At 38.0% G+C, this 15,570-nt stretch overlaps 2 protein-coding genes across 6 annotated transcripts in view; both read right to left on the reverse strand.

The window, feature by feature from the left end:
• Positions 1-15,570, reverse strand: part of LOC145489620 (DNA-dependent protein kinase catalytic subunit-like) — a 294,091-nt gene that overhangs the window by 212,984 nt on the left and 65,537 nt on the right. For all 5 annotated transcript variants that reach the window (XM_081468622.1, XM_081468620.1, XM_081468625.1 and 2 more), the window contains 2 exons: positions 10,358-10,453; positions 10,013-10,095 (listed from right to left, as the gene is read on the reverse strand). In XM_081468622.1, coding sequence (XP_081324748.1) covers positions 10,013-10,095; positions 10,358-10,453 — 179 coding nt within the window. The remainder of the gene's footprint in view (positions 1-10,012; positions 10,096-10,357; positions 10,454-15,570) is intronic.
• Positions 3,281-9,488, reverse strand: LOC145489666 (uncharacterized). Its single transcript, XM_081468697.1, has 4 exons — positions 9,102-9,488; positions 8,836-8,997; positions 6,902-7,053; positions 3,281-4,853 (listed from the first exon to the last, which is right to left on the reverse strand). Exons 1-4 carry the CDS (start codon positions 9,124-9,126, stop codon positions 4,134-4,136), a joined length of 1,059 nt encoding a protein of 352 aa, XP_081324823.1. The 5' UTR covers positions 9,127-9,488; the 3' UTR covers positions 3,281-4,133.

Raw genomic sequence — 15,570 nt, forward strand, 5'->3', positions numbered from 1 at the left:
TGATAACTCTGTACCAGAGAGCCGAGTAAACACTCCAGCAATCATGGTTATTTGATTGCTGGATCTAAATATTTATAGAGAAATTAATAGATATCTGATTAACTTAAAATTGTCTATTTAGGGGAATACATGTCATCACCCAGACAAGGCACCAGAACGATATGATTGTTGCAAGAGTTACACATGGGTCAACCAGATTACATTAGTATGAAAGAGTTGGCACCCAGTTACCTAAATGCTAAATGTTGATTTCGAATTCAAAAAGACTGCAAAGAACTACGGCAGATGACAGCAAGTTAGAAAACTACCTGGGATAGCTACAATGGTGCCCCTGACGTAGCCAGGTCATCCATGATATCACATTCACAAAGTCTTTGCAAGATGAGAAGGAGAAGAGGCATGATTTCTTGTTGATGTATAATATTGCAGGGACCCAAGATTATCTATATGCTGCAGATTACAATGGTGGGAAAGAGACCATCACTATTTCACAGGAGTCATTTCCACAAAACTGATTACCTCTTCATTGTATCAGTAACAATGGGCCTCAGTTTTGCTGCAAAGAGTTGGCACATTTCCCAAAGATGAATGGTTTTAAATGTGTAAATGTAGCACCTTCTCATACAGCAAGCACTGGTTTTGCTGAACACAAGGTTCAATAATAAGTTATTAAAAAAACAACATGAAGGCTTGCAAGGGTATCAATTCAGTACCATAACATTATTGAAAACATTTTGCTAACATATGGGTTGCACAAGCATTCTATGACTGGAAGACGTCCTGTTAGTTTGTTTGTTCTGGGATCAAGAGCTTCAAACTCCCTAAATTCTCCTTGGATCAAATGTGAGAGGGAAGGTCATGCATATGGAATCTCAAGCTAAGCTAAGTCCTGCAAGTTCTACCCAGGCAATAGGGTCTAAGGACCCCAGGAAGGACACCTGAAAGCCAGGCTCAGTAGCTGAGCAATGTGTGCAAAAGTTGTATGCGGTTGTACTCACCTGATTGTCTGAACAACAGCTAGGTGTGTCATGTGGGTCATGTGATAATGGAAAGCAAAGACAAGGCAGTCAAAATTAGACCCAAGAAGAGAAATGGAATCTCAGAACAAACCCACCAATATCCCACAGGCTATTCTATGTAACACTGGTATTCCAGTTCAGTCACAGGTGCCTTCAGATATTCCAGCAAATGAATATGGTGAAATGTTGTCAAGTCGAAGTCAACCAGCACCTGTTGTCACACAATCTTTGAAAGGATTCTATCCCCACTTGGCTGATCTTCTTGAGTACAAAAAGCACCTTACAGATTGATTAGGGTTATCTGAAGTTTTGTCTACACTTGAACTATAATTATACATGTAGTTTTGAATTTGGACACTGTAAGTAACTTTGACTTCTTTAGCCTTAACAGTTTTGATGAGGACATTTTTTTGTGAACTGACTCATCTTTTTCATTCATAATAATAATAATAATAATAATAATATTTAGTGAGGGAATCCAACTCGCCTAAGGCGGTTTTCAATGGAGCCCTTCTAAATAAAAATCACCTGAAAATGACATAAATAAGAGTTACCTAATAAATTACTACAAGCTAAAATAAATAAGAGTAAAAAGAGTTCGTATTAGTTAAAAAGTTAAAATTCTAAAGATTAAAATTAGCTAAAATCATTCAAAGAAGTTTTCAGTTTTGCTTTAAAAATAGATAACACACGTGTGTCTTTTAATTCACGCAGGAGGTTGTTCCAGTCCTTCGCTGCTTGATAAATGAACATTTGCTTGCCCTAGTTAGTGCGAGGGAGGGGCAAATGAAGATCATTCAATTGTCTCGTATTGTGCGAGTGGACAACTTGATTTCTAATGAAACTGAAGTCAAAATCTGTTGATCCAATTAAGCACTTATGAATTGCGGTGCAACGATGAAAAAATCGCCTTAAAGCAAGTGGCTTAAAATCAAGGCTTTTCAAGGCTTGGGTTGACGAGCTTCGGATTGGAGGGCCCAACAGTACTTTAGCAGCATTATTTTGAAGTACCTGCAGTTCTGACATTATGGTGAGATTGTTCTTGTCCCCCCAAACGAGGTCTCCATAATCAAAGAGTGGTAGGATTAAGGTGTTGTATAGGGTGACCCTGGCTTGAAAAGGCAGTAGATTTCTAACTCTCCTGATTAGGCCTATCCTTTGATTAATCTCCTTACAAACAGATTCGATGTGATCTGCCCAGGACATAGACTGATGAAGTGTTACGCCCAAATGATTCTGTTCTATCGATTATAGTACTCTTTACTTGATATTTCCTGGATACGTTTTAGTTTGTGTGGACTCCCAAAGATGACAAAGTTGCATTTTGATAAATTAAGAGTCAGGAGATTTCTGGAGAACCATTCTGACACTGTCTCTAAGTCAACATTGAGGTGATGTTGAAGATCAGTAAGATCTTTAGATGAGTAGTAAAGTACAGTATCATCAGCATAAAGAACGATATCACTTGCTAAAGGACAGTTCGGAAGATCATTCACATAAATCAAAAAAAGTAGCAGACCCAGAATACTATCTTGGGGTACCCCAACGGACATTTTAGCAGCTAAGGAGTGAGCATCTCCAACCGCTGTAATTTGCGACCTGTTCGTGAGATAGGATCTAAGCCATTGGACAGTAGAGTCGGTAAGGCCAATGTTTATTAGCTTCTGCAGTAGTAGATGATGGTCTACTGTGTCGAAGGGCTTAGATAGGTCCAGAAATACAGCACCTGTAAACCTACCAGTGTCCATATTCTGGAGAATATTATCTGTGAAGTGAGCCAAGGCTGTTCCAGTTGATAACTTCAGTCTGAACCCAAACTGTTTGGATGTAATGATCTTATTGTTTGTGAGATAAGCGTATAGTTGGATGTGTACAGCTTTTTCAAGTATTTTGCTCACCGTCGGCAGGACTGTTATGGGCCTATAATTGTTTGCATCGCAGCGATCACCTTTCTTGAACAACGCTGACACTTTTCCAAATTTCCAAAGAGAAGGAAAGGTGTGAGATTCAAGAGATTGATTAAACAATCTAGTAAGGCTGCCACTAACTACTGAGGCTGAATCTGTCAAAAGGCGCACGCTGACGTTGTCGAGTCCGATTGCTTTATTAGTTTTCAGCTCTTTAAGTTGACGGAGAACGAAGTCTTCTGCAATTGGTTCAAGAACAAATTTCTGAAGTGAATGGAAGTTTTCCGGAGACTTTGAGAAAAACAAAGAGCTGTAAGACTTGAGTTTTTGAGCTAGTTTAGTTCCTATAGTTGAGAAATGGTCATTGAGGATCTTGGATATAGATTTGCCGTCAAAGTATTGAACACCGTCTGTCTTGATGCAGGATATGGGAGTTCTCTCCTTTTGAGATGTTATGTCATTAAGAGTTTTCCATAATGCACTTGGATTTGATTTGTTTTTGGTAATGATGAGTGGTATAGTATTCCGATTTACACCTCTTTATCTCCCTGTTTACATAATTCCTCAGTTCTTTATAGCACGACCAGTGTTGGGCAGCTTTTGATTTCAGGGCTTTACGATGGTAAAAATCTCGTTGGTGCATAGCTTCAGATAACCCTGCATTCATCCATGGAGAATGAACTCCTTTAATTCTTGATTTCCTTATCGGAGTGTGGCTGTCAGCTACATTTGTAAAGAGCTTGTTCCAACAACCGACAGCGGAATCAATGTCCTCTTTGTTTAGCGCTTGGTTCCAGTCAATGTCTCTAAGATCTTTGAGAAATTCCTGCTTTGAGTAGTGTTTGTATGACCGGTATTCAATGCGCTAAACAAAGAGGACATTTTTTGCTAAATTACCCTTACTGCTGCTTAGCAGTACTGCCCTCTGTTTAAGGGTAGGTGTTATATAGCTAGAAAATATGGGCTCCTTTTGTTCACCATTATCCACTAGTGGTGCAGTTATTACAGTAGCGTGATCTGTTTGTTTATCGACAGTTTTCATTTTTTTTACTCCCAGGTAGTCCACAATAAGATCTACCTTGGTTTCAATGTCTGTTATTTTCTCATAAAGTTTCTGAAGTGTCACATTTTCTGTTGGAGGATTGTTATATGTGACTGTCCAGTCCAGTTGGTTACCAGTTTGTAAAGTACATGTATCTGTCTCGTCTCATGGTGTCACTGGTAAAGTGAATGTGTTTGTCACGGGTACTGTGGTGTTGAGTAGTGGATTCAAAATGCTGAATGGGTCAGTTGTGGATTGTGTTGTAGTGTCAGTGGATGTGTTTGTCAGGGGTACTGTGATGTTGAGCAGTGGGTTGAATGCATCAGTTGTGGATTGTGTTGGTGTGTCAGTATATGTGTTTGTCAGGGGTACTGTGGTGTTGAGCAGTGACTTGAATGCAGCAGTTGTGGATTGTGTTGTTGTATCAGTATATGTGTTTGTCAAGGGTACAGTGATGTTGAGCAGTGGGTTGATTGTCTCAGTTGAGAATTGCGTTGTGTCAGTATATGTGTTTGTCAGGGGTACTGTGGTGTTGAGCAGTGAACTGAATGCAGCAGTTGTGGATTGTGTTGTAGTGTCAGTGGATGTGTTTGTCAGGGGTACTGTGGTGAGCAGTGGGTTGAATGACTCTGTTGGGAACTGTGTTGTTGTGCCAGTATATGTGTTTGTCAGGGGTACTGTGATGTTGAGCAGTGGGTTAAATGCATCAGTGGTGGATTGTTTTGTAGTGTCAGTGGATGTGTTCGCTGGTGGTGGTGTGACTGTACATTTGTCCCCTTCTTTCTGCTGAAGGAAAAGTTGCAATTGCTTTTGCACATATAGGTTTTCTTCGATGCTCAGATTTGTGTATTGGCAAGGTGCCCCACTTCCAAGGATTTTTGCTTTCTGAAAGGAAATAAAGTAATTCAGCAAGTATGAAAGACTGGTTACTCTTAAATTTCAGTAAAGGTGTCTGTCAAAGGATTATGGCCACTGTCTAATAGTTAGAATTTCACATATTCTGCCTTCAAAAATTAACAGGATTAGAAAATGTTCAAGAAATTGTACACACTACAATTGATCACTTCAAGGTCATTACATCTTCAAAGAGCATTTGGCCTACATCATGTGCACCAATGGTTATCACGTTTAATATAGATGGGACCCTGCGCGCGCTCTGATTGGTTGAAAACCTATGTTTTATCAGAGTGTAATACACAGCTTAGGCTTCTTTATGTGTTAAATAATGCTTGTGGCTTATCTCACAGATTTTAGATCATGTGATCTCCAGAGCATTTTTATAGGCCATAGTTTGTACATTGATGAGTTCTATAAGAACTTGAGAATTTTTAAGAACACCAGAGAAATGAATAGAGAAAGACTCAACCGCACCTTTTGCTTCTCAGTGCACTTTGATGTTCTTGAAAATTTCATGCATGCTTATGTAACTCAACAATGCTCTCAGGTGTGTTCATTGTATTGCCTTATATGAAATTAGACTTTCTATTGATTGCACAAGTCATTTTGAAATGTGAAATTTTAAGAATATGTTGTTTATCATGAAAAATATCAATAGCAATTCATATTGGTTTTAGAGCTCATATTCCTTAAGCTTGTATGTTTGGCACATTAAATTTTCATTCTCGGTGTCACTGCTCAAATTATATGCTATTGCAGTGCCTAGAGAGTGGCAGGTCTCTTAAAAAAGATAAGGGCACTGTTAAGTCCATTGAAAGGTGATTAAAAAGATACCATCTTTCTTCTGACTCCTCTTTAATTTAGAGCACTGCAAACCAGCAAGGGGTATTTTGATATTTACCTATTGTCTTGGGTTTAAGGTGGCTGGTTACAGTCTAGCTCTTTCCAGAAGTCATTCTTTGACGGGTTTATTCTACAACTCTTAACTAAGGGATGTGTTTTAAACTTTGCGAAAAGTTTTGTCCTATCATGCTTATCACAATTCAATACCAGTGAGCTGCTTTCCGGTTGTAAGCCCTGGAGCTAAAGTATGGGGTGCTTTTAATAGGTGGTATTGTACTCTCAAAATCACATTTAGTTTTGTATTGCGATTTAACCATTCTTTAAAAAAAAAACCGAAAGAAAACGTGATAGTACTTCGATTAAAAGATAAATTCCCAGTACGCGCGAAGAACTGGCACTCAATGAAGTTTTCTGTTTCCCGGCTTACTTGAATATTTCGACTTTTAAGCCCTGAGTTCCTTTCAGAAACTACACAAATTCACATAGTCTATGTGATTGAAGTTTTCCAAAGTATCATGCAATGAAAAAGCCGACGAATTTGCACAGATTTATCTTTATTCAAACTCATAAACTTTTCAAAAAATGATTTCGTTGTGAGCTACTCGCGCAGTAACTCACAAACCAACAACTTTGAGTGATTAAAAACAGTTACCTGCCTTCATTGCCTACATAAAGCTCCCATTTGCATTAAATAGCTCGTAGAGATGATGTAGTGTGCAGTAAAAGTTGTCTGAACAGTGCAAATTGAAACGGCAACAAGTAAAAGATTAGGAACGATTCATTGTTGTGAAATTCCAAACAGGTCGCGAGGAACCCATTTCAGTGCCGCATTGTTATGGCAACTTTTCAACCAATCACGCGCGGTAAAAGTAAGATGACAGTACCGTATGCAAAACCACAATCGTGAAGTCGATCGTGATACATTTGCAGCATCAATTGATAAAGAACGGCAGGATTAGTCATGACCCGTCAAAGTATAACTGCTGAAAAGTGCTAGAAACTCTAACAAGCCACCGTAAGAATCACGGAAACTGTCATGTTAAATGGTTTAAATAGTGGTCTTATGGGGTAAGTTGGTTGACATCGCCTCCATTGGATTTTGAATTACAACATTGCACAAGTCGGGTTTGTTGTTAAGAAACAGCAAATTCTTATTTGTATCAGGAATTACCACCAATGTTGTGTTTTAGTACCTTACCATGTTCTTGTGAATCTCTTTTCTCCTTTTTTTTCGTTCTTTTTGTTGTTTTTCCTTTTTCATTCTTGTCAACATTAACACCTTCAAGCAAGTGCACGTTTTCCTTCTCCCAAATGGCCAGATTCTGTAGGGCAGTCAATCTATCAACTAAGCCAGAAAGGGAGATGGTCATTATGTTACTTGGTGTCATTTGAAAACTTATTTTGGTTAAGAAATGTTATGCAAAATAATAGTGCGCAAACAGTACTTTCTTTTATTACCAACAGACACTAAAACGTCACTGCTTACAAGGATGTCATATGATCGCCTAGCATGCCGCGTTATCATTCGCACCTAGAAATCCTCACCAGGGAGTAACCACTCCAGATATATGCATCTTTCAAACATTAGATCTAGGTCAGTCGAAAATGACACGTGTGGATACTAGCCTATCAGCTTCATCCATCTAGGAGGTGGACCCCAAGAGGGTGAGAACATCAAGCTCTTGATATTGGGATTTGCTGCAAGGACAGATCTTACCGACTTCACTGAAAGGCAGGAACACTTCTCCACATCAATGTGTTCATATGAACTGCTACTTAGAAACAATCCGCAGAGCTGGTCTTCACTAAACTGTTCACACAAACTTAAGATTACTCTTCGTGGTTTTTGCATTGTTTTAAGAGCAGTGACTGCTGTGACAGGATCAACATTACAACAGTACTCCATATTTAAAATCTCCAACTTTGGCATTTTCAAAATAAAATTTAAATTTCGGATAGACAGATTATAACTGATGTCAAGTTCCAGCAGCTGTGTACATCGGCTCAAGCCCTCCTCAATGTAGCCCGTTGTCATCTCCATTTTCAGTTTTCCCATGTCATATGTGAATTGCAGAGAGTGAAAATATTCGGCATGCTCAAAGATGTGATCAAACCTTGACTTATTGTAAAAAAGGTCGTATTTAAAATGTCTCCACAAAAACAGCAAGTGGCAAATGTCTCGTAATCTTCTACAAAGAGGCGAAATGCCTCTTATAAGATCTGGCAATGGTATTAACATGAAGATCTTTACTAACATCTCCGTAGGTAAGTCACTCAGCCTTACCCACTCCTACAAAGAAAGATAGATAAGATAGTTCCACATCTCTTTATTGAAATTGTGGATTTGGACATCGATCATCAGCTGTGGAATATGCAGGTGGAAAATGAGAAATTCTGAAACACGGTATTGCGTGACGCGAAAAGTGTGCGAAAAGGAAAGTTGTTTGATTGACACCTGCGTGTACGAGTGCGTTGTCTTGTTTTCTGGTTTCGCAGAGTCATAGACGGTCTGTAGGGCACATTTGATTCTAATTTTCACAATTTTTGGAATCTCCAGGAAAGTTGTGAATGAATCTAATTATCACAACCTGAAAATAATACAATTAGCGCGGCCAAAATCGCATACATGATGTAGCGGTGAGGAAATCTGGAGTTGGAACTTGTTGGAAGTCACTAGAGGTGAAAAGTTTGTCCGTTTCATCAGATTTTCAGCTTTACCTAAATGGGAGAACAACGAGTTCTGGCATCCAGTGCTTTTCTTTAAACGGCGAAACAAAGAAGTTCACTCAGTGATGAAACAATCAGAAAGGTAAACTTTTTCAAGTCAAACATTTGAAATGCGAATGAGACCGGTAAATTTAGCTTTTTTGCATTTAGCTTTTGTTAGTTTGACAGTTCAACCAAATCTTTGTTTCCTACAGAGTGTTGTTGGCCTCTGTGATTAAAACCGGGTCGCCTGGTCTAAAGAAGCGGTTTATACGAAAAGCCATTGAAGAGATTGAAAGGAAAACCTTTAAGAGCTAAGCTTAATATGTTATTTCTCGGTAAGCTACGAAGTATTAAACTCAAATCCGCACGAGCTTCAGAACTTAAGCTTATCACACTCGGGTTACATTTATTAACTTACCTCCTAAACAGACGACTGTACCGTTCACTTCCTGGTTGTTAAACTGAACGACAATGTTTGTATCTTCAACTGGTGAAGGGTGCAAAATTAGTTTGGTCTCCACGATGGCCATCTTGTTTTCATCTTTGAACAAGACCCCAGCGTACTTGGGAGGTTTTTGAGCTAACGGTGATTTTAAAAAATGTTATTGCAGCAATCAGTAGAGTTCTTTTTTCAATTAGCAAAAATAAAAAGAACTAAACAAAGGAGCAAGATAATTTACTTACCCAGTTTCACTGTTCGTTCTGTCATTTTCTCTGGCCGGACAAAAAGTGGACGAACTTGCAAGATACCTCGTTTGTAAATCACTAGTAAGCACTCTCATAGCCGAACTAGTATGCGTTCTATAGAACGCGTTCTCCAGTTTGCGTTCTAGAGAACGTTTTTTTTTCATTTTTTTGATCCGTTACCGTTCCGTATCTGTTCCGTATCCGTTCCCGTTCTGTATGCGTTCTGTATCCGTTCGGTATCCGTTCTGTACCCGTTCCGTTCCCGTTCCCTTGCTCTATCCATAGATCTTCCAGGGCTAAACATATTTGTTGTCAGCCACCCATGCAAGGTTATGTACACACTAGCAGTGCTGCAGTTGCCAGCCTGAGGTGACTGGCTTTCATCTTCAGGAGAGAAAACGAATTTTTTAAAGACATGAAAGATGGCCACAGTACTTTAAACAGCTTACACAGTTGTGAAAATAAGCCAGGCAAACATTTGGGTTAAATGTGATTCAAAACCATGACATCTTTCTGTGCAGTTCAAATATACATGTAATTATGATCTTTTAATTTACAGACAATGTGATGAGATATGATTTGAGGTCTTTAAAACAGCACCAGTGAGTTACACCAAACATCTTGTTTATCTTCCTCAATTGCTTTGCCATTCACAATATGAAATACTATTTCAGGAAAAAAAACTTACACTAGAGAAAACAACCAAGGGGAACATACATACAAAGGCACTGGTTTCAAACTCTGGACAACTGGACTAAAGTTTAGAATTGTCACAACTGTACAACCATGTAGAGGAAGACTAAAGACCATCAAATGGAAAGAAGTCAAATAGTTATCTTGAGAAAGCTAAACATGCAGCTAAGTATGTTGTTCTATCACCAACATTGGTATTTCTGTATGATTCTTACCCAAAATATATCTGCTCACTTCTCTGCATCATCTCACTAAACATGAACTTCACATCTGCGGCTTGCATGAACAGTTTGCAGGGCTATCAAAAACCACAGAAAACATCATTTATGAATTACAATTTTGATTTCTTTTAAATTCACCAATGAGAACTTCAATCATAATTCTGAGAGCTGTTACACTTGACAAATTAAGGCCCAACATTATTGAAATTTCTTGCATGAGCAAGAAATCCCTTTGGAATACAGCTGGGGCATGATTGTTTTAATTAGAAATGCCCAAGGATCTAGCCAAACAGGGCAGAATCACTGACAGTATCTAATCCTTAAAACAAGTCATTATACCTTGGAGAAGTATCCATAACCCCTTATTGCAATCGACATCTGTCTTGTATCACTGGATGCGGAATCAATAATCGCACGGAACGTCTTGACAAAATACTACAGGAGCAAAAGAATTATTAACTTTAGTTACTGTGCAACTACCAAAGTCCAGCCACCAAAACAAAGTTAAAGTTGCTGGCAACAGTTTCCAGCACTTTCCAGCAGTTATACTTTGACAGATCAATAACGTCACTATTTATGTACATGTAATAATACTACAATAAATAATGGCTAATGAAAAGTAAACTGGACAAAGGTCAACTTTGCTAACCCTTTGGGATTGCATGTTGCATTCACTTCCAAAACCACTGTTGAGCGCACTGCTGGGGATATTGAAGAAAACTTTATCCATTGCCAAAGTTGAGAATAAAATAAAATAAAACTTTTTGCAAAGTTCTAAAATGTCTGTAGAGGGAGTTCAAAGCTTGCCAAACATTAAAAAAAAATAAGGTCACTCTGGACCCCGTCCATTTCTGTAGCTTTCAAAAAATTGTACAAATCAAGCTTATTACCAACAGTTCCAACAGTTAATCTTTTTATTTATTTATCTTTTGGAGGTTTGAAATTTAAAAATGTACTAAAGAAAACAGAAAACTCAAAAATCTTTCTATTTTAGGGGATACTTCCTGTATTTTGCAGGTCCATACATGTATATAATATCTGACAACAAGAAAGTGAAAGCATTCCTTTGTGTTGGATAGGGTACAGACCTCAGGCCAATAATAACACTGGGAATGAAATGTTGGATTTCAGCTTTAGTGATATTTTTAAAAGAATTCAACACATCGGGGGCTCATCCCTTCAAAAATAAGTAAAGACCAATTATTGCACAGTTTCTGCGACATTCTAACAGAGAACAGTGATGTCAAGGCCACAGAAGCCGAGAGAAATGGGTTTTGGAATATCGGCAGTCACCTACCAAAACAAATTGTAAACCACAGAAGAGAACTGATGTCAAAGTTGAAGAAAGCAAGAGAAGACAGAAATCAGTGTTCTTCAAATGTTCAGCGATGGATAACCTGTATATTGAGGGAATCCGAGTTTATTTCTTTCCCCAGACTTAAAATACTAAGTTCCTATGAACATGGAAGCCATACATTTTTTTCTTTGTGTTTGCTACAACAGAGCTTGCATGTTAAACTCTAAAACTGTAGACAGTTCCAGGCTCAGTGAGTAGAATGATCAAAAAAGTGGGGGGTGATGAACAGAGTCTGGGAGAGAATAAGAGAGGGTGTAAAAGCCTGTAAGCCTCTTTTCCCACCCCAATCAATGATGCTGAATGCAAAGCTAGGCGTATAGCTTCCACATACTGCACAAAGCTTTGAAGGAAAGCAAATTGATAGTTGAATCTTACATAATTTTAAAGAGCGATGTGCAAGTTGAGTTCTGAAGAAAGCTAAATCTCCTTCTACAGATTTGACACATCTGCCCAGTCTGTCAAATACTCACTGCATACCAGTACCATGGAATGCAGCGTAAAGCCCTAGTAAACACTGTACTGTTATTTGAGAAAAGCTGAACAGTGTGTTTTAGATGTCCTGGATGTCCTTGCTTCTGAAGATCTAAATTGCTTCAGGGAGGAATTATCGCAGTGCCAAGGGAATCTCAGAGCAACTGGAGGGAAAATTACTTGACCTTCACCACAGATTGTCATTTCTGAGAATTTTTTTGGTTTCTTGAAACACCCACATCTTGCCAACATAAGTTACACCTTCTGTTTAAATGTCAGAAAATTTCAAGGACTTTTTGATGTTTTTGATATAATTGTTTAATTACATGTATACCATGTGACCAAAATAGTAGAAATTGAGGAAGTGCTATGTTCGTTTGTGCCACAATTGAAGAACAAACACACTGTCATTTATCTAGTGTGTCTCTGGATGTGCCCAGCAACAAAATTTGATTCTTCTGAAATAAATATGTTGTTTCTTTACTTTTCATGGGAGCCACAAAAACCTCTGCCAGGTTATTGGTAGTGATGACGTAAAGCATCTGATTTGTATTGTTAATGGGGCCTTTTTAATTCACTCATGTTTTTTTTTTGAGCAGGTTAACTGGTCGATCCTGTATACGTAAAGCAAAATCTCCTACCTCAACAGAAATGTTTTTAATTAGTAATTGACGATATTTGAAGCAACGGATTTACACCTGTTTGGTTTGTAGCATCATTCAAGTCAATCATGCGTGACACAAAACAGGGAGAGTTAGATCTGATTTGCAGTGTCCGTTTCATACAGGTTTCCAACAATAGAAATTACCATAAAAGTCAAGTTTAAGGTGTCCACATCTGCTTAATAGGTGTCCGTTGAATACAGATATTTTTTACAGTGAATGGGGGAAAAGAAAAAATGGGACTTGCACTGCCGTTCGCTTAACAGAGGGTGTCCACTTAATATGGGGTCCACTTGATACAGGTTTGACTGTACATGTACATGTATGTCTTTTCACTATTACAGGCGATGTCTAAGTTAAATTTTTTATAATGTCTCAAACATTAACAGTTTTTACCTGCTTCTATATTGCCATTTCCAGCCAAAAAACAAATTTCCTCTATTTTGGCATGTAGTGTTACATTGCAAATTTCAAAGGGACTAACTTGCAATTTTCTTGAATTTTGATCAGCATTCACGCATCTTAGGAGATCCCACAAAAATGAAATTGTAAAGTTAAAATTTATTGACTGAACTGTCTTTGGCTAGAATATCAGATGATCTAAAGCACTACCAGTCAGTTTTTTTCCTCACTAAATTTGCATAATTTTGGAGTTCTGTCTTAATTAGAAAAGTGTGTCTACTCATTAATGGGGGTTCAGTTCCCTCAGAAAATGCAAGAAATAAAAAGATTCAAAGACTAACAACAACATCCTCTCTTTATTACCCTTTTTTCATAATTAATACAGAAATATATAAAATGTTGCTAAGAATTAGGGTCCTGGCAACCCGAAATATATACTATATCTTGACTAAGGAAGAGTCAATGTATACATTTAAAGTTGAGAACATTTCACAGCGATTTAAACATCTGTGTACCAAGAAGCTGAAAAGTGTACATTTTGGATTATCGCAAAGAGAAATCAGAGCTTTCAGTATGAGGTTCATTTTTTGTGGGTTTCTGCCATCATGTTGGGTATTTCAATAAACTAACTTGACTTTCCTTCAGTTACTTACCTAGGCCTTCAAAACTGGCGAAGTACAAGCAAAATGTATTTTTTGACCATGGCCACAATTTCTTTGATTTTTAGTGACATTTACTCTTAAGAGCAGCTTCACCTAAATATCAACTAGACTTGGAAATAGCGAAAAAATCAAATTTCTTCAAACTCGCCCAGAATGAAGCCCTACGGGCACTAGTTACAAAAATATTGTTTTAAGTTCGATAAATCAAAAATTATTTTTTTACGCAATTTTTTCATTTTGATGCCCCAAATCAGCCAAAATCGATTGAAAATGAGCGGCATATTCAGAGGCTCGTAAACTCAAAAGTAAAAGTCTTCATTACAAACTGATTGCAGGTCGTGTTTGTACTTCCTTTCCTGTCTATTTAGAGCTAAATAGATTGCAATTTGATTACAACTAAAATATTTGATGAATTTTCTAAATTAACGACCCAAGACAGCTTTACAAGAGGTCTACATTTAGCCTATTTTCAAATGCTAAAAAGGCGTTCTGGTACACGGCTTTTCCCAAAATGACTAGTTTGGTCTGAAAGAGCATTGTTTCTTCTTCAAATTAGTGAAGTAAAATTTTTGGGTAAATTAAATTGCAAGCGCTGAGACAGCAAACTAAATGCAGCACTTCTTCCTGAAAACATGACCTTTGACCCAAGCGTAATGAAACCAATTACTGCAAGAAAACCCGGAAGAAAACCAAATGCTTTGTTATTTTGAAACAATTTCTAGTGATATCTCTCCGAAACCATGATTGCAAAAAACTCTTTCCAGATATGAAATCTTACAGGGTCAAAGAAGGAGCTTAACGGTGCATTTTGACACAATATTTTTGTTTGCTGAGAATTGACTTGAAGTCAATTCCAGTGAAATTTGCAAACTTGAAGTATGTTAGCCGATACTTGCCTGAATATTTATATTTATAGAAGAGTCATCTTCTTGGATTAACCATCAAAAGAAGCTGGACCCAGATTTGGAAACCTCTAAACGAAGAAATGGTTAATGTTCCGTGACCTGTGCGCGGCTATAAATTCCATGCACGTGCCGACCGCATGTTTGTCGTAAAACTAACTGAACTCCACTGACAGTTTCCATGGGCAACCCCAAAATAAACAATCCCCAAAAATGTAAAGTGAAATTGGCTGTCTTCATGAACAGTTAGAAGCTAGAGTCAAGTTCCATTACCTTTTAAAAGTGCTTGATTTTACTTTGTTCACTCAGTAATTACTGTCACGTTCGAATACTGCGTATCGGTCACGCCAAAACACTGTAGACCGTGCAGACTGAGTAAGTTTCCCATACAAAGTCTTGTATGCGTTTGTCTATTGAATCTAAAGTCAAATACTGCGCTTGTGCAGCCTGTGGATAAATGACAGACTTTCAGATATATTGAACACTATTTTGTAACTAGAGCCAAAAAAAATGAGTCAAAATGAAAGGCCCAAACAAGTGTCTGCAGTCTGCACAGTCTGCACTGTTTTGGCGTGACCGATTCGCGGTATTTGAACATGACGGTAAGAAGTACTGAGTGAACAAAGTTGACGCAAACGAATAAAATCAAGCACTTTTAAAAGGTAATGGAACTTGACTCTAGCTTCTAACTGTTCATGAAGACAGCCAATTTCACTTTACATTTTTGGGGATTGTTTATTTTGGGGTTGCCCATGGAAACTATCAGTGGAGTTCAGTTAGTTTTACGACAAACATGCGGTCGGCACGTGCATGGAATTTATAGCCGCGCACAGGTCACGGAACATTAACCATTTCTTCGTTTAGAGGTTTCCAAATCTGGGTCCAGCTTCTTTTGATGGTTAATCCAAGAAGACGACTCTTCTATAAATATAAATATTCAGGCAAGTATCTGCTAACATACTTCAAGTTTGCAAATTTCACTGGAATTGACTTCAAGTCAATTCTCAGCAAACAAAAATATTGTGTCAAAATGCGCCCTTTAGCTCCTTCTTTGACCCTGTAAGATTTCATATCTGGAAAGAGTTTCTTGCAATTA

Source organism: Orbicella franksi, chromosome 6, assembly GCF_964199315.1.
Source record: "Orbicella franksi chromosome 6, jaOrbFran1.1, whole genome shotgun sequence".
In the NCBI taxonomy this organism is placed as follows: Eukaryota; Metazoa; Cnidaria; class Anthozoa; order Scleractinia; family Merulinidae; genus Orbicella; species Orbicella franksi.